Consider the following 26,443-nt stretch of genomic DNA (forward strand, 5'->3'; position numbering starts at 1 on the left):
TCCAGCTGGTAATTGCAGAGTCAGTGTCTGTTGGGGGTCAGGATATAGGCTGCGTCCCAACTGGCATCCTATTCCCTACATAGTGCACTTGTAGATAATAGGGTACCATTTGGGAGGCAGCCAACAGATACTGTCGTGCGGCCAATGGAGATTAGGGTCGAGGTCGATCCCTAGCAGTAAAGTGGATTATCAAACCTTTTCACTGGAACATTATCGACTCCCTTGTTTTTTCCTGCGTTCCTCATCCTCCTCAACCCAGATCATTGTTCCTCCTCCTCTTCCGTTGATTTTTCCTCCTCAACCCAGATCATTGTTCCTCTTCCTCCTCCTCCTCCTCCTCCTCCTCAACCCAGATCATTGTTCCTCATCCTCCTCTTTTGTTGATTTTTCCTCCTCCTCCTCAACCCAGATCATTGTTCCTCCTCCTCCTCAACCCTCCTCCTCCTCCTCCTCCTCCTCCTCCTCCTCCTCTTCCTCAACCCAGATCATTTTTCCTCCTCCTCCTCCTCCTCAACCCAGATCATTTTTCCTCCTCCTCCTCCTCCTCCTCCTCCTCCTCCTCCTCCTCCTCAACCCAGATAATTTTCCCTCCTCCTCTTCCTCCTCCTCCTCCTCCTCAACCCAGATTATTGTTCCTCCTCCTCCTCAACTCCTCCTCCTCAACCCCTCCCAACAATAAGAGAGGGAGATAAATATTTGCTCATAGCAATATAATGCCAATAGATCATGACTATATAGATTACCTCTAAACTTCTAGACATGTCATTGTATTTCTATGTGTATGGCCCTCTCTAGCAGGGTGACAGTCTGAATACTGGGGATCTTTGGCCTGACAGTAATTGCTTATGCATGCACATCAACAGGCTCTCTCCCTACACACACAAACACGTGCACACACGCATGCATGCACAGTCCTTGCTATCTGGGTTCCTTGGGACGTCCGACTCTTGAGGTCACCCCATTAAAGTTTAAATTTAAAATGGTTAAGGTAAGGGTTAAGGTTAGGGTTAGGGTTAGAGTTATGGTTAAAGTTAAGGTTTAGGGTTTAAGGTAGGGACGTCCCAAGGATGCCGGAGAGCACTAACCACGCACACACACAATCACACACACAGATGAATGAGAGAGTCTGAGCAGACAGTCTGTATGCTAGGGTTGGTTCTGCTACGCTCAGCACAGGTTAAAGAGGCATGGAGACTGTTGTTATTAACAGCCCTCTTGTGTGATCTATAGTTAATTTACTTTGACAGGATATTATTTTCTGTCACACCCTCCACGACTGTTAGGCTAATAATTCCAAACAGTCATTAAGATTCTGGGAAGTGATTTGAGTCTTAAGTGTTTATGACGGGTCTTAATTTTTCTTTGTTCTGTCAAATCATTGTCCATTTTTATGTCACGCTATAATAGTGCTTTAACAAGTAATGGATCATTGAGGGTAATTAAACACTAATGAACACCAGATAACACCTGTTTAATGCCACGGTATCAGGTTTGCGGTCAATACAATTTCAATTCCAGTCAATTCAGGAAGTACACAGAAATTTGACCCCAATCCTGCTCGGTATAGTATCCTGTTTTCCCTGCAGGGCACCAGTAACTTCTGAACGTATATTATCTTGTTTCCCCTTCAGGGCACCAGTGACTTCTGTGTGTCTCCAGACAAGTTCATAGCGAACAGGACCAAGGAGTTCCTCAGTGCAGGTACCTTCCAGTTCCAGTTTTCTAATAGCAGTCATAGACAATGTGATTCTTCACAGTCCACACTGGCTCACACTTGGCAGATAGAACCTGTAGTGGCTAAATTGTCCCAATACAATTTCCATTCGAATCCTTTAGCCACAATGGAGAGTGGTGAAATGTTAGTCTTGAATCATACAAATCCAATGTCCAGAGTTTGATTCAAGTTGAAAAATAATAATACATTTATTTGTTGTTCTTGTGGATACAAAAATGTAGGCCTTGGAGCGTGTATGCCTTTTAACTGTATTCTCCACTGGCCTGTAGAGGGGGTACACACACTTGACAGGGGATTAATGGCAAACACACATACAACAGAAATGCATCATGAATTGGAAACATGCAAATATACAATATGACCTATTTGGCTCCTACAGAACCACTGGTCAGATAGACCCACTGTTACAGAACAAATCCTACATGTTAAGATGTGTTTATGCTGTCTTTTCTTTCTGAAATTAATGAATGTAATTAATACAGGGTGTGTTTGGGTTAATCTTCATTGGGATGAGCTTTGGTTGTCTGACTCTCTTTCTCTCTCACTAACTGTAAGTCGCTCTGGATAAGAGCGTCTGCTAAATGACTAAAAATTTAAAATGTATCCTCTCCCCCTCTCTCTCCTCTCACGCTCTCTGCCCCCCTCCCTATCTCCCTGTTCCTCTCTTTCTCTCTCTCTCTCTCTCTCTCTCTCTCTCTCTCTCTCTCTCTCTCTCTCTCTCTCTCTCTCTCTCTCCCTGTCACTCTCTCTCTCTCCTCTCTCTCTCTCCACGTCCCTCTCTCTCTCTCTCTCCTCTCTCTCTCTCTCTCTCTCTCTCTCTCTCCCTCCTCTCTCCCTCTCCCTCCTCTCTCTCTCTCTCTCCCTGTCACTCTCTCTCTCCTCTCTCTCTCTCCACGTCCCTCTCTCTCTCTCCCTGTCACTCTCTCTCTCCTCTCTCTCTCTCCACGTCCCTCTCTCTCTCCTCTCTTTCTCTCTCCTTCTCTCTCTCCTGAACAGAAGTGACACACTACTACCTGTATTGCAGTCTACCCAACCCTTTCCAACAGGTACTGAAATCACCTTCTAACACACATACACACACACTGATTACATGAATGATCTTTTAGTTGTAAAAGTAGTTTTCCCTCATTAGTTTGATTAGCTCAGAAGCAGATGTTAATCAAAACATTGTTGAGCCTCTGAGAATAAAAACAGGCAGCACTACTAATTTAATGACTTTCAGGCCATAACAGAAATACACTTTGATCCAAGTACATTTTAAATGTGGGGTTTGTAGGTAATTAGTGGGGTGTAGACATAGACAGTGTGTATAGTCTGCCTCAGGGACTACACACACACACACACACACACACACACAGACCAACCCCTCCATCCCCCAAATCCCTTTTATTTATTTACCATGCCGGGGATATTACATATTTAAAAAGGCAGGATTAATGGTCCATGTATTGAGGTAATATACAGAGGCCAGATACATCCTCATGGCCAGTAAACACACACACACACACACACACACACACACACACACACACACACACACACACACACACACACACACACACACACACACACACACACACACACACACACATAGCAGTATCCATTTAAAGCTTTGTGTTATGCCTTGTTAAATAGACACAGATAATCTGCCCTCTTATGGCTCAGCCAATGGACATATTGTCTGTTGTTTGTGCTAGGGATCAGATTGGGGGAGAGCGGGGGTCGGAGTGTGTGTGTGTTTTGGGGTGGGTGGGGTAATCTGGATAATCTGGGGCTCTCCGTCTGAAATGAACTCCTCCATTAAGGGTCCATAATGACACACTTTATGACATATTTTCACTCATGTTTCTACACAGCTTTGACTCTACAATTTGTGTGTGTGTGTGTGTGTGTGTGTGTGTGTGTGTGTGTGTGTGTGTGTGTGTGTGTGTGTGTGTGTGTGTGTGTGTGTGTGTGTGTGTGTGTGTGTGTGTGTGTGTGTGTGTGTGTGTGTGCGTGCGTGCGTGCGTGCGTGCGTGCGTGCGTGCGTGCGTGCGTGCGTGTGTGTGTCAGTCTCTGACTATCTTCCAGAGGTCTCTGACCACCATGCAGATCCAAATACAGGGACTACTGCAGTTCTCTGTACCTGTCTTCCCCACTGCTGAGGTGAGTGGATGGAGCAGCCATCAACATAAAAATAGCATTATATTTATTATATTCAGTACAGATATCTCTATGGAGCTCAACATCTAGTGCTGATGCTGACGCTGTATTCTTCTAAACACATAAGGGCAGAGCGCTAAAACGCTATTAAAGCCCTCATAGAGAGTAATTGTCAAATCCTGCATGTCTGTTTAACATGTTAGGGTTACTTAGTGCTCTGTGCCACTGTGTTTAGAAGAGTGTTACAGGAGGACACATAGTGTTACAGGAGGATTCATAGTGTTACAGGAGGATACAGGAGGATTCATAGTGTTACAGGAGGATACAGGAGGATTCATAGTGTTACAGGAGGATACATAGTGTTACAGGAGGACACATAGTGTTACAGGAGGACAGCTAGAGTTACAGGAGGACACATAGTGTTACAGGAGGACAACTAGAGTTACAGGAGGACACATAGTGTTACAGGAGGATACATAGTGTTCAGGAGGACACCTAGAGTTACAGGAGGATTCATAGTGTTACAGGAGGATTCATAGTGTTACAGGAGGACACCTAGAGTTACAGGAGGAGCCATAGTGTTACAGGAGGATACATCGTGTTACAGGAGGATACATAGTGTTACAGGAGGACACCTAGAGTTACAGGAGGACACCTAGAGTTACAGGAGGACACCTAGTGTTACAGGAGGATACATAGTGTTACAGGAGGACACATAGTGTTACAGGAGGACACCTAGAGTTACAGGAGGACACCTAGAGTTACAGGAGGATACATAGTGTCACAGGAGGATACATAGTGTTACAGGAGGACACCTAGAGTTACAGGAGGTTACATATTGTTACAGGAGGACACCTAGAGTTACAGGAGGACACCTAGAGTTACAGGAGGACACTTAGTGTTACAGGAGGACACATAGTGTTACAGGAGGACACATAGTGTTACAGGAGAATACATAGTGTTACAGGAGGATGCATAGTGTTACAGGAGGAAACATAGAGTTACAGGAGGACACCTAGAGTTACAGGAGGACACATAGTGTTACAGGAGGATACATAGTGTTACAGGAGGATACATAGTGTTACAGGAGGATACATAGTGTTACAGGAGGATACATAGTGTTACAGGAGGACAACTAGAGTTACAGGAGGACACATAGTGTTACAGGAGGATACATATTGTTACAGGAGGACACCTAGAGTTACAGGACACATAGTGTTACAGGAGGACACATAGTGTTACAGGAGGACACCTAGAGTTACAGGAGGACACATAGTGTTACAGGAGGATACATAGTGTTACAGGAGGACAAATAGTGTTACAGGAGGACGCCTAGAGTTACAGGAGGAAAGATAGAGTTACAGGAGGATTCATAGTGTCACAGGAGGATGCATAGTGTTACAGGAGGACAACTAGAGTTACAGGAGGATACATAGTGTTACAGAAGGACACCTAGAGTTACAGGAGGACACCTAGAGTTACAGGAGGATACATAATGTTACAGGAGGATACATAGTGTTACAGGAGGACACCTAGAGTTACAGGAGGAGACAGTGTTACAGGAGGATACATCGTGTTACAGGAGGATACATAGTGTTACAGGAGGACACCTAGAGTTACAGGAGGACACATAGTGTTACAGGAGGATACATAGTGTTACAGGAGGATACATAGTGTTACAGGAGGACACATAGTGTTACAGGAGGATACATAGTGTTACAGGAGGACACATAGAGTTACAGGAGGACACATAGTGTTACAGGAGGATAAATAGTGTTACAGGAGGATACATGGTGTTACAGAAGGATACATAGTGTTACAGGAGGACACCTAGAGTTACAGGAGGACACAGTGTTACAGGAGGATACATAGTGTTACAGGAGTATACATAGTGTTACAGGAGGACACATAGTGTTACTGGAGGACACAGTGTTACAGGAGGTGTGTTGTTCCTCACACTATTTTTATACCTTGTCTACAGAGAGATCTTCTGGGGATCCAGAGCCTGCTGAACTCTACAGAGTTCAACCTGCACCAGTTAACAGCCCTGCTAGACTGCAGGGGGCTCCATAAGGTGAGGTGGTTACCCTGAGACAAGAGGACGTCGTGGTTACAGTCAGAATGCGTCTGTAGAATGAGAACATACCCAGACACACTTGAATAAAAAGACAATAGGTGCTCTTAGGTTCTTTGAAATCCCCCCAAAACTCTTATCGCACAACACTCCACGTTGTGACAATACCAGAAATAGAAATTGAGTACTCGGATGTCTTCAAATGATCTTCTTGTGGTTGATGGACAATAAAGGTATCATCTTAACAGTCAGGGTAACAGTGAGGGTAACAGTGAGGGTGTTTTGTCTTGTAGAACTACCTGGATGGTCTGATGGGGGTGTGTTATGACGGGGTGGAGGGTCTCCTCTACCTCTGCCTCTTCTCTCTGCTGTCGGTCAGTGCCTTCTGTGCCATGCTGTGTGCCATCCCCCGGGCATGGACCCTCATCGCCAGCAGGTAGGGACTGGTAACACTGTATTTGGTCTATGTGTGTTCAACCTACCTGTAACCATAACCACAACCCCAACCTTGACCCTTACACCTAAGCCTAACCAAATAAGGACTGGGAGATTCATGGCCTAAAATATGTTTCATTTGTTTGCTATAGTGGTTCTATTGTGTCTATTGGTTTCAATTAACAGTGGAGGCTGCTGAGGGGAGAACGGCTCATAATAATGTCCGGAATGGAGCAAATGGAATGGCATCAAACCATGTGTTTGATGTATTTGATACCATTCCTCTGATTCCGCTCCAGTCATTACCACAAGCCTGTCCTCCCCAATGAAGGTGCCACCAAACTGTGTGCTAGTGGGCCTGGATGTTGATACTAGAGGGTCTGGATGTTGATACTAGAGGGTCTGGATGTTGATACTAGAGGGTCTGGATGTTGGTGCTAGAGGGTCTGGATGTTGATGCTAGAGGGTCTGGATGTTGATGCTAGAGGGTCTGGATGTTGATGCTAGAGGGTCTGGATGTTGATGCTAGAGGGTCTGGATGTTGATGCTAGAGGGTCTGGATGTTGATGCTAGAGGGTCTGGATGTTGATGCTAGAGGGTCTGGATGTTGATGCTAGAGGGTCTGGATGTTGATGCTAGAGGGTCTGGATGTTGATGCTAGAGGGTCTGGATGTTGGTGCTAGAGGGTCTGGATGTTGATACTAGAGGGTCTGGATGTTGATGCTAGAGGGTCTGGATGTTGATGCTAGAGGGTCTGGATGTTGCTTTGGGCGCCATTGTGCCCTTCCTTGAAATGAAACTAACAGAAAGCCTGGTGCTGACTGATGGTGCTCGCTCCTGTGGTGATCTCAGGGACAGGGACTATGACGACATCGATGAGGAGGATCCGTTTAACCCCCAGGCCCGTCATATGGCCTACAACCCCAGTAGAGCCAGCCATGTACACAGCTTCTGTAGCTACAGCAGCAGTCTGGACAGCCAGGCCAGTCTACACCCTCCACCACAGACTGCTGCCATCCTCCCCACCTCAGAGTACATGTAAGTAGAGAGAGGAGGTCGGGTGGGGTAGGGTGTCTGTGTCGGCCTGTGTGTGTGTCTGTCTATGTGTGTCACTGTCCGTATCTGTGTGTCTGGAATAAGCAGCACTGTGTTTGACTCACATCTCTCTCTCTCTCTCTCTCTCTCTCTCTCTCTCTCTCTCTCTCTCTCTCTCTCTCTCTCTCTCTCTCTCTCTCTCTCTCTCTCTCTCTCCTCTCTCTCTCTCTCTCCCTCTCTCTCTCTCTCTCTCTCTCTCTCTCTCTCTCTCTCTCTCTCCTATAGGAATCAGTCTATGCTGTTTGGAGGGAACCCTCGCTATGAGAACGTTCCTCTGATCGGGAGGGGATCCCCGCCACCCTCGGTGCGTTGGCCACTAACGTTAGAGGCCAGGTCCCTCGTTCTGGAGGCTAGGTCCCTTGTGTGATGATGTCACTGACATGAACATTAACGCTGCTACGTTCTACTGAGCTGAAGGGCCACAGACAGACTCATGTATAGAGCTGTGTGTACAGCCAGAGGCCAAGCAGGTCCCTTGTTAGAGAATGTCATCAACACTAATACATCATATTGTACTGAAGGACCACAGACATTCTCCAAGACCCAGTCTCTGCTGCCTTTACTATGTATACCATACAGTATCCACAGCCTGACAGAACCTCCTGGGGCGGCAGGTAGTCTAGCAGTTAAGAGTGTTGGGCCAGTAACCGAAAGGTCGCTGGTTCGAATCCCTGAGCCAACTAGGTGAACAATCTGTTGGTGTGCCCTTGAGCAAGGCACTTAACCCTAATTGCTCCTGTAAGTCGCTCTGGATAAGAGCGTCTGCTAAATGACTCAAATGTAAATGGACAATCGTTCAACAGATAATAATTGGCCCAATCCCAAATTGTCCCCTAAATCCTGCACCCTATGCACTTGTGATCCACCTTGCCATCTGGAAGTTTGACCATATTGCTTATACCAATCAAATGCTCTCAGATTTCCATTAGGGTTTAGGGGGTCGATTTGGGATTGGCCCTTCCACTGCACATTATGGTGAAAGACTGCTCTCTGCTGGTCATGGACTGAAATACAGACAAAACAGTACATGTTCTTCGCTCTTGTGCCATTATTTGGCCTGATGCTCTCTGATGCAAGCCTGCTAATGTCCCTAGAGATGCTAGCCTGCTAATGTCCCTAGAGAGGCTAGCCTGCTAATGACCTTAGAGAGAGGCTAGCCTGCTAATGACCTTAGAGAGAGGCTAGCCTGCTAATGTCCCTAGAGAGGCTAGCCTACTAATGACCTTATAGAGAGGCTAGCCTGCTAATGACCTTAGAGAGAGGCTAGCCTGCTAATGACCCTAGAGAGAGGCTAGCCTACTAATGGCCATAGAGAGAGGCTAGCCTGCTAATGACCTTAGAGAGAGGCTAGCCTGCTAATGACCCTAGAGAGAGGCTAGCCTGCTAATGGCCATAGAGAGAGGCTAGCCTGCTAATGACCCTAGAGAGAGGCTAGACTGCTAATGTCCCTAGAGAGAGGCTAGACTGCTAATGTCCCTAGAGAGAGGCTAGCCTGCTAATGACCCTAGAGAGAGGCTAGCCTACTAATGGCCATAGAGAGAGGCTAGCCTGCTAATGACCCTAGAGAGAGGCTAGCCTGCTAATGACCCTAGAGAGAGGCTAGCCTGCTAATGACCCTAGAGAGAGGCTAGCCTGCTAATGGCCATAGAGAGAGGCTAGCCTGCTAATGACCCTAGAGAGGCTAGCCTGCTAATGTCCCTAGAGAGGCTAGCCTGCTAATGACCCTAGAGAGAGGCTAGCCTGCTAATGGCCAAAGAGAGAGGCTAGCCTGCTAATGACCCTAGAGAGAGGCTAGCCTGCTAATGGCCATAGAGAGAGGCTAGCCTGCTAATGACCCTAGAGAGAGGCTAGCCTGCTAATGACCCTAGAGAGAGGCTAGTCTGCTAATGACCCTAGAGAGAGGCTAGCCTGCTAATGGCCATAGAGAGAGGCTAGCCTGCTAATGACCCTAGAGAGAGGCTAGCCTGCTAATGACCCTAGAGAGAGGCTAGTCTGCTAATGACCCTAGAGAGAGGCTAGCCTGCTAATGGCCATAGAGAGAGGCTAGCCTGCTAATGACCCTAGAGAGAGGCTAGCCTGCTAATGACCCTAGAGAGAGGCTAGTCTGCTAATGACCCTAGAGAGAGGCTAGCCTGCTAATGGCCATAGAGAGAGGCTAGCCTGCTAATGCCTGTTACAGTATGGCCTGACTGGTAATGTTACAGTATGTTGTTGTGAAGCACAATCATTGTTCTAGTGCTGCTGTGTGCAGGGAGAGAATCAAACCCTTCAGAGTTAGAACACTTAGTCTGTTCTCACAACACACACACACACAGGCAAGTGAGACTACAGAGCACTTGACTCTGCACAGAGGTCAAGACAAGAGTACTTCTTCTTGTACATTTGCTCAGAACAAATGGTGTGCTGTGTACCCTGACATGAGAAGGGAGGTCAGTGGTGTTATTATTACTACTGAACAACTACAATGTCAGCCGCTGTTTAATAAATGATACTGCTAACACACAGGGTAAATCTCTGCCATCAGGAAACAAGTGGGACTAGATGCTAGGAAGCTGTCTTTTAAACAGATCCAATTCAGATGTTTATTTATTTGGATAGATGTAACCTATTTTGTGACCTATTTATTTATGAAACGTTATATATTCCACTGGATGTTTTTAAGCCGTTGCAAATAACACAGTTGTCCATCCTATATTGTACGAATATTTAATTTAACGACTAAAACCTTTTTGTGTGCCAATCATACTGGCCTTTTGTTTTTGCTACATGTGCCATATAGTCTACAGGACAGGACCTAGCATATCTCTTCATGCTGTCTTAAAGAAGACTTTGTTCTTTTCCAATCCTTACCGGACATCTAACTCATATTTTGCTTCTAACTTTATTTTTGTATTTTCTTTTACTCCCAGACATTTAGAAACAGTAAGTGTTCTGTTGTACACTACACAAAACCTTACTCTACCTTTATACCTCCCTTTCCTTTATTAAGGAGGATACTTTATTTTGTTGTACCGCTCTCATTCTCCTTCCACCCCGTCTAATAAAAGGTGGTTCTAAGTCTTACTTCTAATTCTTAGAAGTAGTTCTTAGTTCTAATTATTGCTCTTGTAACCCTACACCTCCGGAATGAGACTGACCATTATTAACCAATCAGCTTGTTTGGTCCTGACCCCAATGTGATCTCTCTAAGCTCTGTGACCTCTAACCTCAGCTGTATGACCTCTGACCTCCGGCGATGTTGTGTCCTCAGTGTGTTAACCTGTGAGTGGAACTTTTCATGTGATGTGCCCCCAAATCTCACCCACACGCCCCTCACCTTTGACCTCTGCCTGCCCTTCACCTGTGACCTGTGTCCTACCGACTCCTCCGCCACCCTGTAGTTCAGAACACTGAGTCACACAACCCCCTGACCTACCCACCACGGAGCACCTCCTAATCAAAACAAATGTTTGAACATTTATGACATTTTTCAAAGTTTGATTGATAGAAAAAACGATTTTGCTTTCACACAGTTATGTGATCTAACGTGTATTTTGTTCCTTCCTCCTGCAGTATTCTCCCAGAATGAGGACCACCTACCTGTCTATGACTGACACACAGATCAGACACTTCGGGACAGACTTCCAGCAGGTGTAGCCCCCAACCATGGCCTACTGGTCCCCCTCAGGAAGGGTCTGTCTGGGACACACTGTGGTGGCTGACTGGGACTACCACTGTACTAAGGAAGCTGTGTTTACAGATAACCCTGTCCATGGATGTCTTACCATGCTCTCCTGGCCATCTGTTACTTAAATGCAGGAGGTATGGGGTCAACAACACCTCAGGAGCACACTGACGCTCTCCAAGTCCTGTACTGTACATGCAGAAACCAGGAGACTACATATAATCCAGAGTGTAAAGTGCACTTGCATCTCCCCAGACAAACTGACAATTCAGTTATGTGTTTTCTTCAAATGTTCGTCTGGAGCCAGATTAAAAGACATGATTATTATGGACCAAGTTGAACATTTATATTTTCCCTGTGAGTGACATCACCTACGATGGATTTCAGGGGGCAACAAATAACCAGATGGATTTCCTTCAGAGTTATGACATGAACTCTCTTCAGTCTTCATCAACCTATCATCATTATTACAAACTGTCATCTAGCCAGACTAGCATTCAGCACCTCTTACAGTTGACTACACAGCTCTTACACATCTGACAAAACCCAAAGCCTTCATAATGTCTTCCCTCAGAGTGATGCGTCAAACTTGATGAAAACGGACACTGTATTTTCACTTGTCTTTCATGTTATTCATTGAACCTAAAAGGGTTCTTCGGCTGTCCCCATAGGAGAACCCTTTGAAAAACCCTTTTTGGTTCCAGGTAGAATCCTTTTGGTTCCAGGTAGAATCTTTTGGGGTTCCATGTAGAACCCTTTCCACAGAGGGTTCTACATGGAACCCAAAAGGGTTCTACCTGGAACTAAAAAGGGTTCTACCTGGAACTAAAAGGGATTATCCTATGGGGACTGCCGAAGAACCCTTTTAGAACCCTTTTTTCTAAGAGTGTACTATTTACGTGTGAGGGGGACTGAGGAGAAAGGATACATGATGATGTTTCTAAAGCCTTAATTTTCTGTAACCTGTTTCTCTCTGTTCTCCTATGTTTTGTCATCATGCATGCTGTGTCCTGCTCAATTCTAGCCTGGATTCAAAACTGAATATCAGTCTGTTTCATTATTGTTTCAGTGAATCAGTGAAATTAGTTAAACAAAGTGATATTCAGTTTGGGTTCCATGCCAGTTCATTTCAAGACAACACTGAGGGCTTTCTGTAGCTTGACATCTAAACGGAATATTGCTCTGATTCACTATTGTGTCACTTGAATCTGTGACTGTGTCCCAATAATCGCTCCTTTTCCCCAAAGAATGCACTTATTCACTTCCCTGCATGGATTTGAAAGGAAATGACTGTCCCTCTAGCCCATGTCTACACCAATCCAATGCTTTTAAACTTGTGGGGAGTAGTGAACGAGTTCACCCTTCAGGAGGAAGGTGAGAGCATTGGGGTGCACCGTCTGAATTAGAGTAATATTACGTTTGGATTCTAGGCTATAGGCCTGCTGCCTGTACATTAGCATGTTAAACATTCCCTGGATAGGATGACAGGAAACAATCAACAACTGAAATGGTGTTGATGGTGAATTACTGCTAAGTATTATCACTGATGTCATGTTTATTGGATGTTTGTTTACTGTGAGTTAGACACAATCACAGAAAGAAACATTGTGCCAATTCATCCCTTCAGTTCCATGTTGAATGACAAAATACACATTTGGAGAGATGTGCTATAAGCACAATGCATGCACGTGGGTCTGTTAAGACTATAGATATATACATTTAATTGGTTAAGACATGGTCAAAGAAAAGTACTGCAGGGGCCCTTAACAGTCAGATAAGATAACCCATCATTGTTAATTCTTGGTTCCATGTTCATTTATTCCATGTTTGAGATCAGTCAACTGCTGTTTATTTTCTACGTTTGTTGAAGTATTGGACCAAGTGTATAAATAGAGTGAAAAAAAAGCTTTCTGTGTTTATTTGTCTATTTTGCCCACACACACTGTCTGTATAAGAGAAACTGTCATTCATAGATTATGCAATATATTGTACTGCACACATACTACATATTATTACATATTAGTCATTTAGCAGATACTCTTATCCAGAGTGACTTACAGTTAGTGCATTCATCTTAAGGTAGCTAGCAAGGTGAGACAACCTCGTATCACAGTCATAGTAAGTACACCTTTTCCACAATAAAGCAGCTATTAGCAAAGTCACTGATAGTTAGAAAAGATTAGTGCAGGTGTAGCCAAACCTATATCTAGCCAAGTCGTAAAACAGAGGTGAAATGGTATGAAGCACAAAGAAAGACATGCCAGTAACAAAGGTGGTGTAGCCTGACATCTAGTGGACAGGTTGATGTTCTTGGGGTAGCCGCGTCGGCCCACCAACATGTCTACCAGCACCTTGAGGTTCCTCTCCAGCAGGCCCACTATCTCCTTGACGTACGACTTGGTGATCATCATGCCTCCATATCACCCGTACCTTCGTGGCCCATCTTGACGGTGCTCTCCTTGGAGTTGGCGGAGTTGTTGAAGGCAAAGGCGTTGATTATATTTTTCTTGAAGTTGCTGCGTGCAGCAGGGCCATCCAGTGCCCCGTCCCGGGGGGCACCACGAAGCGTGTGTCGGGGTCGCAGCCATACCGTCCCACCACTCCTCCATGATTCGGTGCAGGTGCCATACTTTTGCATCCACTTTTGGTGAATTAGAGCCATACGTGCCATCATGCTCCCTGGTTAGAATTGAATTGCCTTTGGAGTCAAGCACAGTGGCATTGACCGTAGCGCTAACACAGTCTTCCTCTTCCTTGATGATGGGCGGAACTATAGACCGTATTAAACGGCAGAATGAGCCGCACCAACAACACCACAGGGAGATAGCTGCATGGCGTTGGCGTTACTGCGGTCCACATCTTCCGAATTACTTTTAAGGGCAGTCCGACTCAAAGAATAGTCCTACACAGTGGCGGCTCCTGAAAAAATTCTCAGGAGGGGCAATTTTTCTGATGATTTAGGTGACCTACACACATTTTAAAAAAGATATGTCCAGCAACAACATGAAGACAGGGGCAGCATATAAGTCAATACCAGAAGCATTTATTGACTGATCTGGGGAGATGGATTCCAGTTTCTGTGACAGATTATAAATAATCTCTGATGCCTTTGTTATATTAGCTTTTGGTTGAATGTACTGTCGTAGTAAATATATAATGTTATAGCTTGGTCTGACTAAAATCTTGTGCATGACCCATTTTGTGTTGGGCGTTTGTTTTCAATCAATGCTGTTCCTATCCTATAACAATGGACAAAAGAGTCCTATCTTGTCAGCCTTGTCAGCAGGTGGCCAAGGACAACACCCACGCCATAGGTCTCTCAGTTCTTCCAACTCACGAGTTCTTGCTCTGAGGACACACACACACACACACACACACACACACACACACACACACATCATCACTGATAACACACACACACACACACATCATCACTGTTAAACACACACACACACACACACAAAAATCCCCTCTCTTTAGGCTGAACATTTGAAGACAGAGAACCCGACTCAGAGCCAATGCAACAGTGGAGGGGACCTCGCCCAACTCATCAGGACCAATCAGAAGATCAGAACTACTAGATTCAACCTACATCATTTATTGTATAAAATGTCTGCACACAATGTTTTCGGGGCTCTCTTCAGATAGCTCCCTAAGAGTTTGACGAACGAGTCCGTGCACGCGATTCCAGATATCTTTACCTCTGAATAAACTGCCTTTATTATACCATATCCACCCTGTCCAAAGTCTCTACTTGGTCTCAGTTCTCCAGTAAACTTGTGATTATCAACAGTACACAACGGTAACAAACAATTGGGGGAACTCACGGGGCAGATAGTAAGGTCGCAGTGACACAGAAAGCAGTTCAATGTCGGGGGTACAGAGTCGCTCTCTTACCAGGATCGATTTTCCCTGTGACTGTCAGATCGCGGTCCGCTCTGACCAGGGTGAAGCTCGGCCGGCTCCACTTCTCTGTCCGGGACTCTGTCATCCAGCCAAGTCTCCCAGCTGTATTGGATTCCGCTGCCAGCAGCGTTTTCATTATTTAGTCCGTTCGTAGCGGGTATGTACACGATCAACAAGATCAGTCCAAAACCCACCACTGGAAATCCATGGTTGGCAGAATGTTTGTAAACTAAGTGTACAAATTAAAAACATAAAATAACGCCACTAAGTGTACAAATTAAAAACATAAGATAACGCCACACTGCAGGTCGCAACAGAGACGCTGCTAGCCGCTATTTTCTTAGTTACGTTCATGGTTACGTCACGTATGACGAAAGCGCGTAAGTGCAAGCCCACAGACACCCATAGAGATTGTATTGAAAGCTTTGAAATTTGAAAAAAATAGATTTTACATGGGAGTCTATGACAGACTTCTGGGCGATTTTCAACATGACTGAAATCGCCCCAAAAACGGGCGGGGCCATTTGAAGCACGACTTTAGCCTGATTTGACATTTAGTGGCAGTCAGATCAGATTAGAACACTGATAACTACTGTTGCCGTGATATAATTTATTAGAAAAAAAATCCCTTCCTTTTCCCGTTTGGCAGTGCGTCGCCCATATCGCCCTATTGAACACACCGCCCCTGGTCCTACATAACTTCGGTCGGACAAGGCTTTATTCAGCAGCTCTTCATCAGTACAGCATACAATATGGTATCAGTTTGTTGATACTTCGTCAAGATGGCATTAGTTTGTCAGCTTGTTCCTCATGACGGCATTTGTTTGTCAATGCTTCATCAATACATTGTCAGCTTGTTCTTCATGATGGCATTCGTTTGTCAATGCTTCGTCAATACATCTTCAGCTTGTTAGTCATGACGGCAGTTGTTTGTCAATGCTTCATCAATACATCGTCAGCTTGTTCGTCATGATGGCATTCGTTTGTCAATGCTTCTTCAATACATAGTCAGCTTGTTAGTCATGAAGACATTCGTTTTTTAAATTATTTGTCAGTACATCGTCAGCTTCTGAAGACACTCACAAAAGAGGCACACCAAGCTTATGAACAATTTAAATTATTACACAAAATTCTTGCCACCAAAATAATGTTATTTATATGGGGGATACAATCTTTCCAGCTCTGCAGATTTTGCTGCGAAGAGACAGAATCATTAGGTCATTTGTTTTGTTACTGTTCATTTGTAGCTTGTTTTTGGTCACAGGTCCAGGAATGGCTGAAGGAATATTTACCTGGAGCTAACCCTGCAGATAGCACTACTGGGTGATCTGAAAAGTCATAGTCAATCGATCAATTATATAATAATACTTTTAGCCAAAATGTTTATTTTCAATGTACAATCTGTAGAAACAATGAGAATAGAAGGGTTCAGAACTTTTGTGAAACATCACAGTACAGTTGAAAAATATATGGCAAATAGAAATCCAATATGGATGGTGTTAAGAGATAGACGGGAGGTGTTGAATGGAGCTGAAGGATGGGACTAATAACAACAAGATAACTAATGGGGGTGTTGTGTTGAAGCCACCAAGCCTCCATCTTGACACTCCCTCACCAGTGGTCGGAAGCTAAAGAAACGCATTTATTAATGCCATGTTTGTTCTATTACAGACACTTTAAAGCCTACTTTTTAATTATATTATGTGAGCTAAACATACAAATTCTAAAAATAGATTATTAATATTACTGTCCCCACTACAACAAACAAATACTGAAACATTAAATTGAAATATTATAGAATTATATTCATTCCTATGGATGGAGGACTGCTCCTACTGGGGAGTGCCAATATGGCCGACAGGTGGCTTCAAAGCCTCTCAATGGCCAAAACATAGCATGGCCAAAACATAGCATGTGCAATCCTGGGTTTATATACATAATTGGAATACATTTACCCGTCCCGGATGCCGTACTAAACGCGGAAAGGGTGTGGCTTTGAATTATGTTAGCAAAGTTCGTTAGCTAAACCCAGCGACTTGTAAACATAATCACAAAAACATGTTCCCCCAAGAAAAAATAGCTTCTGTATCAAAGTAGAGGATAGTGGCGGGGATGTGGCTACGTTATGGGAAACGTTTTTGGGAGAAAGAGTCGCCCTTCTCGAGTTACAGAACAAGACCGAGCGATTCTGGTGAGTTGTTGTTGCTAGCCTGTTTCAATAGTAGGGACGCTAGCTAGCTTACTAGCTCTAGTGGCTGGCCTGGATTAACGTTAGCTAGCTGTCTGATCTACACAGTAACTTGGTAACACTTAGTAACAATCCCTGCTAGCTAACGTTAGCTAGTTGTCAACACTCATGAGCGATCACGGGACAGTCGCTGCTGCTGCTGTTAAAACTGTGACATGACCTCTCAAAGTGATTAACAGTAGCCAGCTGTGATCGCATCAACAGTGTCGGAGCCTTCAAATGATAGGGTATGACAGGTATTTATAGTTAACTAGATAGCTAACTAGCTAGGGACTGTAGCCAGCGAACTATTTTCTTGGTAGAATGATATTGTAGGCAGCTAGCTATCTACTTGGTAAACAATGTCTGATAATGATAGCCCTGTTCAGAACTGAGTCTATTGAGACTGTGTCTGATTGTCCCGTTGTGAATGTTAAACTCTCCAGCAACTGAAACAGCAGAGAGATAAACTGAAGCACTACCAGAAGCGAGTCACCCTGCAGCTGGAGAAGGAGAGGAATCTGGCCAAGCAGCTGCTGAAGGATGGAAAGAAAGAGTGAGACAGGATACTTCACTTGTTCAGGCATCATCTAGCCTAGGCTATAGCCAGGTCCCAGATCTGTTTGTTCTGTCTTGTTGTAATAGGGCGTTTTCCAGGTGAAATGAAGACCGGAGCGGTCGTTGATAAAGTCAATGGTTTAATACACGTTGCAACAGGGAGACACCTCCAGCACAGAAGCAGAGCATAATGTCTAACGAGCCATCTCTGAGCAGGCCCTTACATCCATTCCTAATCACATATGTTCTGTAAACACATGACAAAAGAAATAAGACAAGGTAGTGACTCTCACAGTCTACAGATACAACAATAATAACCAGAATGTCCTCAGAACTGGCGCCTTTAGACTGGCTCCCACTATCAGCACATAGAACTGGCACCTTTAGACTGGCTCCCACTATCAGCACATAGAACTGGCACCTTTAGTCTGGCTCCCACTATCAGCACATAGAACTGGCACCTTTAGACTGGCTCCCACTATCAGCACATAGAACTGGCACCTTTAGTCTGGCTCCCACTATCAGCACATAGAACTGGCACCTTTAGACTGGCTCCCACTATCAGCACATAGAACTGGCACCTTTAGTCTGGCTCCCACTATCAGCACATAGAACTGGCGCCTTTAGACTGGCTCCCACTATCAGCACATAGAACTGGCACCTTTAGACTGGCTCCCACTATCAGCACATAGAACTGGCACCTTTAGTCTGGCTCCCACTATCAGCACATAGAACTGGCACCTTTAGTCTGGCTCCCACGATCAGCACATAGAACTGGCACCTTTAGACTGGCTCCCACTATCAGCACATAGAACTGGCTCCTTTAGACTGGCTCCCACTATCAGCACATAGAACTGGCACCTTTAGACTGGCTCCCACTATCAGCACATATAATTGGCACCTTTAGTCTGTCTCTCACACTATCAGCACATAGAACTGGCACCTTTAGACTGGCTCTCACACTATCAGCACATAGAACTGGCACCTTTAGACTGGCTCCCACACTATCAGCACATATAACTGGGACCTTTAGACTGGCTCCCACTATCAGAACATAGAACTGGCACCTTTAGACTGGCTCCCACACTATCAGCACATAGAACTGGCACCTTTAGACTGGCTCCCACTATCAGCACATATAACTGGCACCTTTAGACTGGCTCCCACACTATCAGCACATAGAACTGGCACCTTTAGACTGGCTCCCACTATCAGCACATAGAACTGGCTCCTTTAGACTGGCTCCCACTATCAGCACATAGAACTGGCACCTTTAGACTGGCTCCCACTATCAGCACATATAATTGGCACCTTTAGTCTGTCTCTCACACTATCAGCACATAGAACTGGCACCTTTAGACTGGCTCTCACACTATCAGCACATAGAACTGGCACCTTTAGACTGGCTCCCACACTATCAGCACATAAAACTGGCACCTTTAGACTGGCTCCCACACTATCAGCACATATAACTGGGACCTTTAGACTGGCTCCCACTATCAGAACATAGAACTGGCACCTTTAGACTGGCTCCCACACTATCAGCACATAGAACTGGCACCTTTAGACTGGCTCCCACTATCAGCACATATAACTGGCACCTTTAGACTGGCTCCCACACTATCAGCACATAGAACTGGCACCTTTAGACTGGCTCCCACTATCAGCACATATAACTGGCACCTTTAGACTGGCTCCCACTATCAGCACATATAACTGGCACCTTTAGTCTGGCTCCCACTATCAGCACATAGAACTGGCACCTTTAGACTGGCTCCCACTATCAGCACATAGAACTGGCTCCTTTAGACTGGCTCCCACTATCAGCACATAGAACTGGCACCTTTAGACTGGCTCCCACTATCAGCACATAGAACTGGCACCTTTAGACTGGCTCCCACACTATCAGCACATAGAACTGGCACCTTTAGACTGGCTCCCACTATCAGCACATATAACTGGCACCTTTAGTCTGGCTCCCACTATCAGCACAATGAACTGGCACCTTTAGTCTGGCTCCCACTATCAGCACATAGAACTGGCACCTTTAGACTGGCTCCCACTATCAGCACATATAACTGGCACCTTTAGTCTGGCTCCCACTATCAGCACATAGAACTGGCACCTTTAGACTGGCTCCCACACTATCAGCACATATAACTGGCACCTTTAGTCTGGCTCCCACTATCAGCACATAGAACTGGCACCTTTAGACTGGCTCCCACTATCAGCACATAGAACTGGCTCCTTTAGTCTGGCTCCCACTATCAGCACATAGAACTGGCACCTTTAGACTGGCTCCCACTATCAGCACATATAACTGGCACCTTTAGACTGGCTCCCACTATCAGCACATATAACTGGCACCTTTAGACTGGCTCCCACTATCAGCACATATAACTGGCACCTTTAGTCTGGCTCCCACTATCAGCACATAGAACTGGCCATAACATTCAAGTGTAGCCTTCAAGTCTAGTGACCGTCAACCTTGCACAAACAGAATCCTGTGTATTACAGAATGGAAAAGTAGAATACATTGTGTTAACCACTTAACTGCATATTAACTTTATTTATATTACATTTCCCATTACACTAGCAAACAGCTGGGACTACTAAACTATATCAAGTATAGTCAATATCACCATAATCTGACGTTTAAATTGTGTACTGACTGAACCTGATCAATGTATGACTAGCTGCTTGATGATGAGCAAAAATAAACACTTGTTGTTATGTTAGGACTTGGTTTATTGTGCAGTGTGTTGTTCTTCCACTCCGTAGAAAGGCACTGATTCTTCTCAAGAAGAAGCGTTATCAGGATCAGCTGCTAGACAAGACTGAGAACCAGATATCAAACCTGGAACGCATGGTGAGGCTGAGGCTCTTAATGGGTCCTATGGTTTCATTGACTTGTATGGAATTTAACTACGTTGATGTAATGTTTTGCACGGCCAACCTGTCTTCAAAAAGGTATGCTGGCTGGGTATATCTTGATGTTCTGTATAGTGAATGCTATCTTAACATACTGATATGTTTTTACAGGTTCAGTGGTGGATCCTCTATATCTTAGCGTGTACTGTAAATGTTTTCACAGGTTCAAGACATTGAGTTTGTCCAGATCGAGATGAAAGTCATTGAGGGGCTGAAGGTTGGAAATGACTGTCTGAAGAGTATGCATGAGGTAGGGTATGGTTTGATTTTTAGTCCACAATTTTCTATGGGGGGGAATTTGCTCTCGCTCAGAATACAAATGAGTCACATTGACAGAATAAGCCCACATTCACAGTCAAACACACACACACTCACGTGCGCTAAGGCAGGCACACACACACACACGTGTAAGACATTCAGCTCAGAGTCATAAGTGTTAATGAATAAACCTTCCACTGGCATGTAACCTCTTTTACGTGACCTGCACCCAAGAACAAAGACTGTGTTAGCTAGCGTCGCTGTGCACATTGTTTGTAGATTTAAAGGATTAGGTTACAAATCCCTGACTACAGCGAGCCTAGTGGTGTCACTGCTGCTGCCGCATATCCTGGGTTACACTGTCTGTCTATCCACAACCTGCTCAGAGAGTTATTCTCTTTAAGAGAGAAAATGTTTCATCCCTCTCATACATACACACAAACACACACAGAGAGAGAATAAGTAAACTGGAAGAGTTTCTGATCCAAACTTGACATTGTCCCTGTCTCCTCCTCTCAGGCCATGTCACTAGAGGATGTGGAGAGAATCATGGATGAGACCCAGGATGCTGTAGAGTACCAGAGGGTGAGTTTCTCATTTCCCATGGTCTCATCAATCAATCAAATTGATATACCCCTTTTTACAGTCCTAACTCTTAATCCATCCCAAGGACTGTCTTCAGTGTAGTGCGTGTTGCTGCCTGTTGCTGCCCAGCTAACATGCTCTGCTCTGATTGGTCCTACAGCAAATAGATGAGATGCTGTCAGGCTCCCTGACTCAGGAGGATGAGGATGCTGTGTTATCTGAACTGGAGGCTATCACTCAGGTGTGTATCATACTGGGTACATCAGTTCACTCTGGCTGTTATCTGAACTGGTGTCACAGGTCTGAATCATTTCCTGCTGAAAACCAGAAGTCTTCTGGCCCTAGGACTGGAGTCCTATCCCTGCTGTACATGTTGGTAATGATGACCTGACCTGATCAAATGCTGTTTAACATGTTGGTAATTATGACCTGACGTGATCAAGTCCTGTTTAACCTGTTTGACCCGGACGATTATAAGAAATCCTGCTATGCCCTCCGACGAACCATCAAACAGGCAAAGAGTCAATACAGGACTAAGATTGAATCGTACTACACCGGCTCTGATGCTCGTCGGATGTGGCAGGGCTTGCAAACTATTACAGACTACAAAGGGAAGCACAGCCGTGAGCTGTCCAGTGACACAAGCCTACCAGACGAGATAAATCACTTCTATGCTCGCTTCGAGGCAAGCAACACTGAAGCATGCATGAGAGCATCAGCTGTTCCGCATGACTATGTGATCACGCTCTCCGTAGCCGATGTGAGTAAGACTTTTAAGCAGGTCAACATTCACAAGGCCGGACGGATTACCAGGACGTGTACTCCGAGCATGCGCTGACCAACTGGCAAGTGTCTTCACTGACATTTTCATCATGTCCCTGACTGAGTCTGTAATACCAACATGTTTCAAGCAGACCACCATAGTCCCCGTGCCCAAGGACTCTAAGATAACCTGCCTAAATGACTACCGATCCGTAGCACTCACGTCTGTAGCAATGAAGTGCTTTGAAAGGCTGGTCATGGCTCACATCAACACCATTATCCCAGAAAGAAACACTCTAATTTGCATACCGTCAAAACAGATCCACAGATGATGCAATCTCTATTGCACTCCACACTGCCCTTTCCCACCTGGACAAGAGGAACACCTACAGTTGAAGTCGAAAGTTTACATACACCTTAGCCAAATACATTTAAACTCTGTTTTTCACAATTGCTGACATTTAATCCTAGTAAAAATTCCATGTCTTAGGTCAGTTAGGATCACCACTTTATTTTAAGAATGTGAAATGTCGGAATAATAGTAGAGTGATTTATTTCAGCTTTTATTTCTTTCATCACATTCCCAGTGGGTCAGGAGTTTACATACACTAAATTAGTATTGGGTAGCGTTGCCTTTACATTGTTTAACATGGGTCAAACGCTTCAGGTATCCTTCCACAAGCTTCCCACAATAAGTTGGGTGAATTTTGGCCCATTCCTCCTGACAGAGCTGGTGTATCTGAGTCAGGTTTTTAGGCCTCCTTGCTCGCACACGCTTTTTCAGTTCTGCCCACAAATGATCTATAGGATTGAGGTCAGGGCTTTGTGATGGCCACTCCAATACCTTGACTTTATTGTCCTTAAGCCATTTTGCCACAACTTTGGAAGTATGCTTGGGGTCATTGTTCATTTGGAAGACCCATTTGCAACCAAGCTTTAACTTCCTGACTGATGTCTTGAGATGTTGCTTCAATATATCCACATAATTTTCCTTCCTCATGATGCCATCTATTTTGTGAAGTACACCAGTCCCTCCTGCAGCAAAGGACCCCCACAGCACGAAGCTGCCTCCCCCGTGCTTCACGGTTGGGATGGTATTCTTCGGATTACAGGCATCTCCCTTTTTCCTCCAAACAGAACGATGGTCATTATGGCCAAACAGTTCTATTTTTGTTTCATCAGACCAGAGGACATTTCTCAAAAAAAACGATCTTTGTCCCCATGTGCAGTTGCAAACAGTAGTCTGGCTTTTTTATGGCGGTTTTGGAGCAGTGGCTTCTAACTTGCTGAGCGGCCTTTCAGGTTATGTCGATATAGGACTCGTTTTACTGTGAATAAAGATACTTTTGTACCTGTTTCCTCCAGCATCTTGACAAGGTCCTTTGCTGTTGTTCTGGGAGACAGAACGCGTCTCCTTCCTGAGCGGTATGACGGCTGCATGGTCCCATGGTGTTTATACTTGCGTACTATTGTTTGTACAGATGAACGTGGTATCTTCAGGCGTTTGGAAATTGCTCCCAAGGATGAACCAGACTTGTGGAGGTCTACAATGTTTTTTCTGAGGTCTTGGCTGATTACTTTTGATTTTCCCATGATGTCAAGCAAAGAGGCACTGAGTTTGAAGGTAGGCCTCCACAGGTCCAATTGACTCAAATGATGTCAATTAGCCTATCAGAAGCGTCTAAAGCCATGACATAATTTTCTGGAATTTTCCAAGCTGTTTAAAGGCACAGTCAACTTAGTGTATGTAAACTTCTGACCCACTGGAATTGTGATACAGTGAAATAGTCGGTCTGTAAACAATTGTTGGAAAAATTACTTGTCATGCACAAAGTAGATGTCCTAACCGACTTCCCAAAACTATAGTTTGTTAACAAGAAATGTGTGGAGTGGTTGAAAAACGAGTTTTAATAACTCCAACCTAAGTGTATGTAAACTTCTGACTTCAACTGTACGTGAGAATGCTATTCATTGACTACAGCTCAGAATTCAACACCATAGTGCCCTCAAAGCTCATCACTAAGCTAAGGACCCTGGGACTAAACACCTCCCTCTGCAACTGGATCCTGAACTTCCTGACAGGCCGCCCCCAGGTGGTAAGGGTAAGTAACAACACATCTGCCACGCTGATCCTCAACACGGGGGCCCCTCAGGGGTGTGTGCTCAGTCCCCTCCTGTACTCCCTGTTCACCCATGACTGCATGGCCAGGCACGACTCCAACACCATCATTAAGTTTGCCGACGACACAACAGTGGTAGGCCTGATCACCAACAACGATGAGACAGCCTATAGGAAGGAGGTCAGAGACCTGGCCGTGTGGTGCCAGGATAACAACCTCTCCCTCAACGTGCTCAAGACAAAGGAGATGATTGTGGACCTCAGGGAAAAAAAAGAGGACTGAGCACGCCCCCATTCTCATCGACAGGGCTGTAGTGGAACAGGTTGAGAGCTTTAATTTCATTGGTGTCCACATCACCAACAAACTATCATGGTCCAAACACACCAAGACAGTCGTGAAGAGGGCACGACAAAGCCTATTCCCCCTAAGGAGACTGAAAATATTTGGCATGGGTCCTCAGATTCTCAAAAAGTTCTACAGCTACACCATCGAGAGCATCCTGACTGGTTGCATCACCGCCTGGTATGGCAACTGCTCGGCCTCCAACCGCAAGGCACTACAGAGGGTAGTGTGTACGGCCCAGTACATCACTGGGGCCAAGCTTCCTGCTATCCACGACCTCTATACCAGGTGGTGTCAGAGGAAGGCCCTAAAAATTATCAAAAACTCCAGCCACCCTAGTCATAGACTGTTCTCTCTGCTACCAGACGGCAAGCGGTACCGGAGCGCCAAGTCTCTAGGTCCAAAAGGCTTTTTAACAGCTTCTAACCCCAAGCCATAAGACTCCTGAACAGCTAATCATGGCTACCCGGACTATTTGCATTGCCCCCCCACCCCAACCCCCTCTTTTACGCTGCTGCTACTCTGTTAATTATTTATGCAAGCTAATGACTAACCAGTGCCCCCGCACATTGACTCTGTACCGGTACACCCCTGTATATAGCCTCCCTACTGTCATTTTATTTTATTGCTGCTCTTTATTTATTTTTATTTTTTACTTATCTATTTTTTACTTAACACTTTTTATTTTCTTAAAAACTGCATTGTTGGTTAAGGGCTTGTAAGTAAGCATTTCACTGTAATGTCTACACCTGTTGTATTTGGCGCATGTGGCAAATAACATTTGATTTGATGACCTGACCTGATCAGGTCCTGATTAACCTGTTGGTAATGATGACCTGACGTGATCAAGTCCTGTTTAACCAGTTGGCAATGATGACTTGACCTGATCAGGTCCTGTTTAACCTGTTGGTAATGATAACCTGATCAAGTCCTGTTTAACCTGTGTAACCGTTGTCTCTACTGCTGCAGGGAGAAGATGTAGAACTTCCAGAGGTCCCCACTGAGCCTCTACCAGAGGTCCCAGAACCAGCTGAGACAGAGCCAGGTAACAGTACTGTCTTTACCCTGTTACACTACCTCAATCATTATGGTAGTAAGTATTGACAGTCTCACAGTAGGAACTGACCTAGGAGCAGTTTGGCCTTTTAGATCATTTATTAATAGGATTATATGGACAGATGAGGGACTTGATCCTAGATCAACACTCTTACTCTGAGACGCTTTGTAGATACAGTCACTGACAATAGTTTCATTGTTTTCCAGCGAGAAGACTAGCAAAGAATAAGGAGAACAGAGAGATGCTGGCAGCGTAGACAAGACTCAACAAGAACAATAACAACAGTAGCTGTGGATGGAGCTAGTCCAACTGACTCAACAACAACAGTAGCTGTGGATGGAGCTAGTCCAACTGACTCAACAACAACAATAACAACAGTAGCTGTGGATGGAGCTAGTCCAACTGACTCAACAATAACAACAGTAGCTGTGGATGGAGCTAGTCCAACTGACTCAACAACAACAGTAGCTGTGGATGGAGCTAGTCCAACTGACTCAACAACAACAATAACAACAGTAGCTGTGGATGGAGCTAGTCCAACTGACTCAACAA

The 26,443-nt window shown here is 44.9% G+C and overlaps 2 protein-coding genes across 3 annotated transcripts in view; both read left to right on the forward strand.

Annotated features, from left to right (window-relative positions):
• Positions 1 to 11,849, forward strand: part of LOC121551512 (protein tweety homolog 2-like) — a 67,996-nt gene extending 56,147 nt beyond the window's left edge. Inside the window, exons 7-15 of one of the 2 annotated variants that reach the window (XM_045210973.1) lie at positions 1,632 to 1,701; positions 2,732 to 2,781; positions 3,788 to 3,880; positions 5,859 to 5,951; positions 6,245 to 6,387; positions 7,239 to 7,424; positions 7,707 to 7,785; positions 10,391 to 10,403; positions 11,034 to 11,849. In XM_045210973.1, the coding sequence (XP_045066908.1) occupies positions 1,632 to 1,701; positions 2,732 to 2,781; positions 3,788 to 3,880; positions 5,859 to 5,951; positions 6,245 to 6,387; positions 7,239 to 7,424; positions 7,707 to 7,785; positions 10,391 to 10,403; positions 11,034 to 11,074 (768 nt within the window). In that variant the 3' untranslated portion in view covers positions 11,075 to 11,849. The remainder of the gene's footprint in view (positions 1 to 1,631; positions 1,702 to 2,731; positions 2,782 to 3,787; positions 3,881 to 5,858; positions 5,952 to 6,244; positions 6,388 to 7,238; positions 7,425 to 7,706; positions 7,786 to 10,390; positions 10,404 to 11,033) is intronic. The other variant, XM_041864210.2, reaches the window with a different exon arrangement.
• A 5,133-nt stretch (positions 11,850 to 16,982) lies between these two features.
• On the forward strand, positions 16,983 to 26,443 carry LOC121551513 (charged multivesicular body protein 6-like). The gene is made up of 8 exons (XM_041864211.2): positions 16,983 to 17,242; positions 17,725 to 17,834; positions 20,618 to 20,705; positions 20,931 to 21,017; positions 21,545 to 21,610; positions 21,771 to 21,851; positions 25,804 to 25,879; positions 26,098 to 26,443. Exons 1-8 carry the CDS (start codon positions 17,177 to 17,179, stop codon positions 26,145 to 26,147), a joined length of 624 nt encoding a protein of 207 aa, XP_041720145.1. The 5' UTR covers positions 16,983 to 17,176; the 3' UTR covers positions 26,148 to 26,443.

The sequence above is a fragment of the Coregonus clupeaformis genome, chromosome 35 (genome assembly GCF_020615455.1).
Source record: "Coregonus clupeaformis isolate EN_2021a chromosome 35, ASM2061545v1, whole genome shotgun sequence".
Taxonomy (NCBI): domain Eukaryota; kingdom Metazoa; phylum Chordata; class Actinopteri; order Salmoniformes; family Salmonidae; genus Coregonus; species Coregonus clupeaformis.

Coding starts and splice junctions, on each gene's coding strand:
- LOC121551513 (XM_041864211.2), top strand. CDS start 17,177: ATGGGAAACGTTTTTGGGAGAAAGAGTCGCCCTTCTCGAGTTACAGAA. Junction 17,243..17,724: donor AACAAGACCGAGCGATTCTG/GTGAGTTGTTGT, acceptor TAAACTCTCCAG/CAACTGAAACAGCAGAGAGA. Junction 21,852..25,803: donor AACTGGAGGCTATCACTCAG/GTGTGTATCATA, acceptor CTACTGCTGCAG/GGAGAAGATGTAGAACTTCC.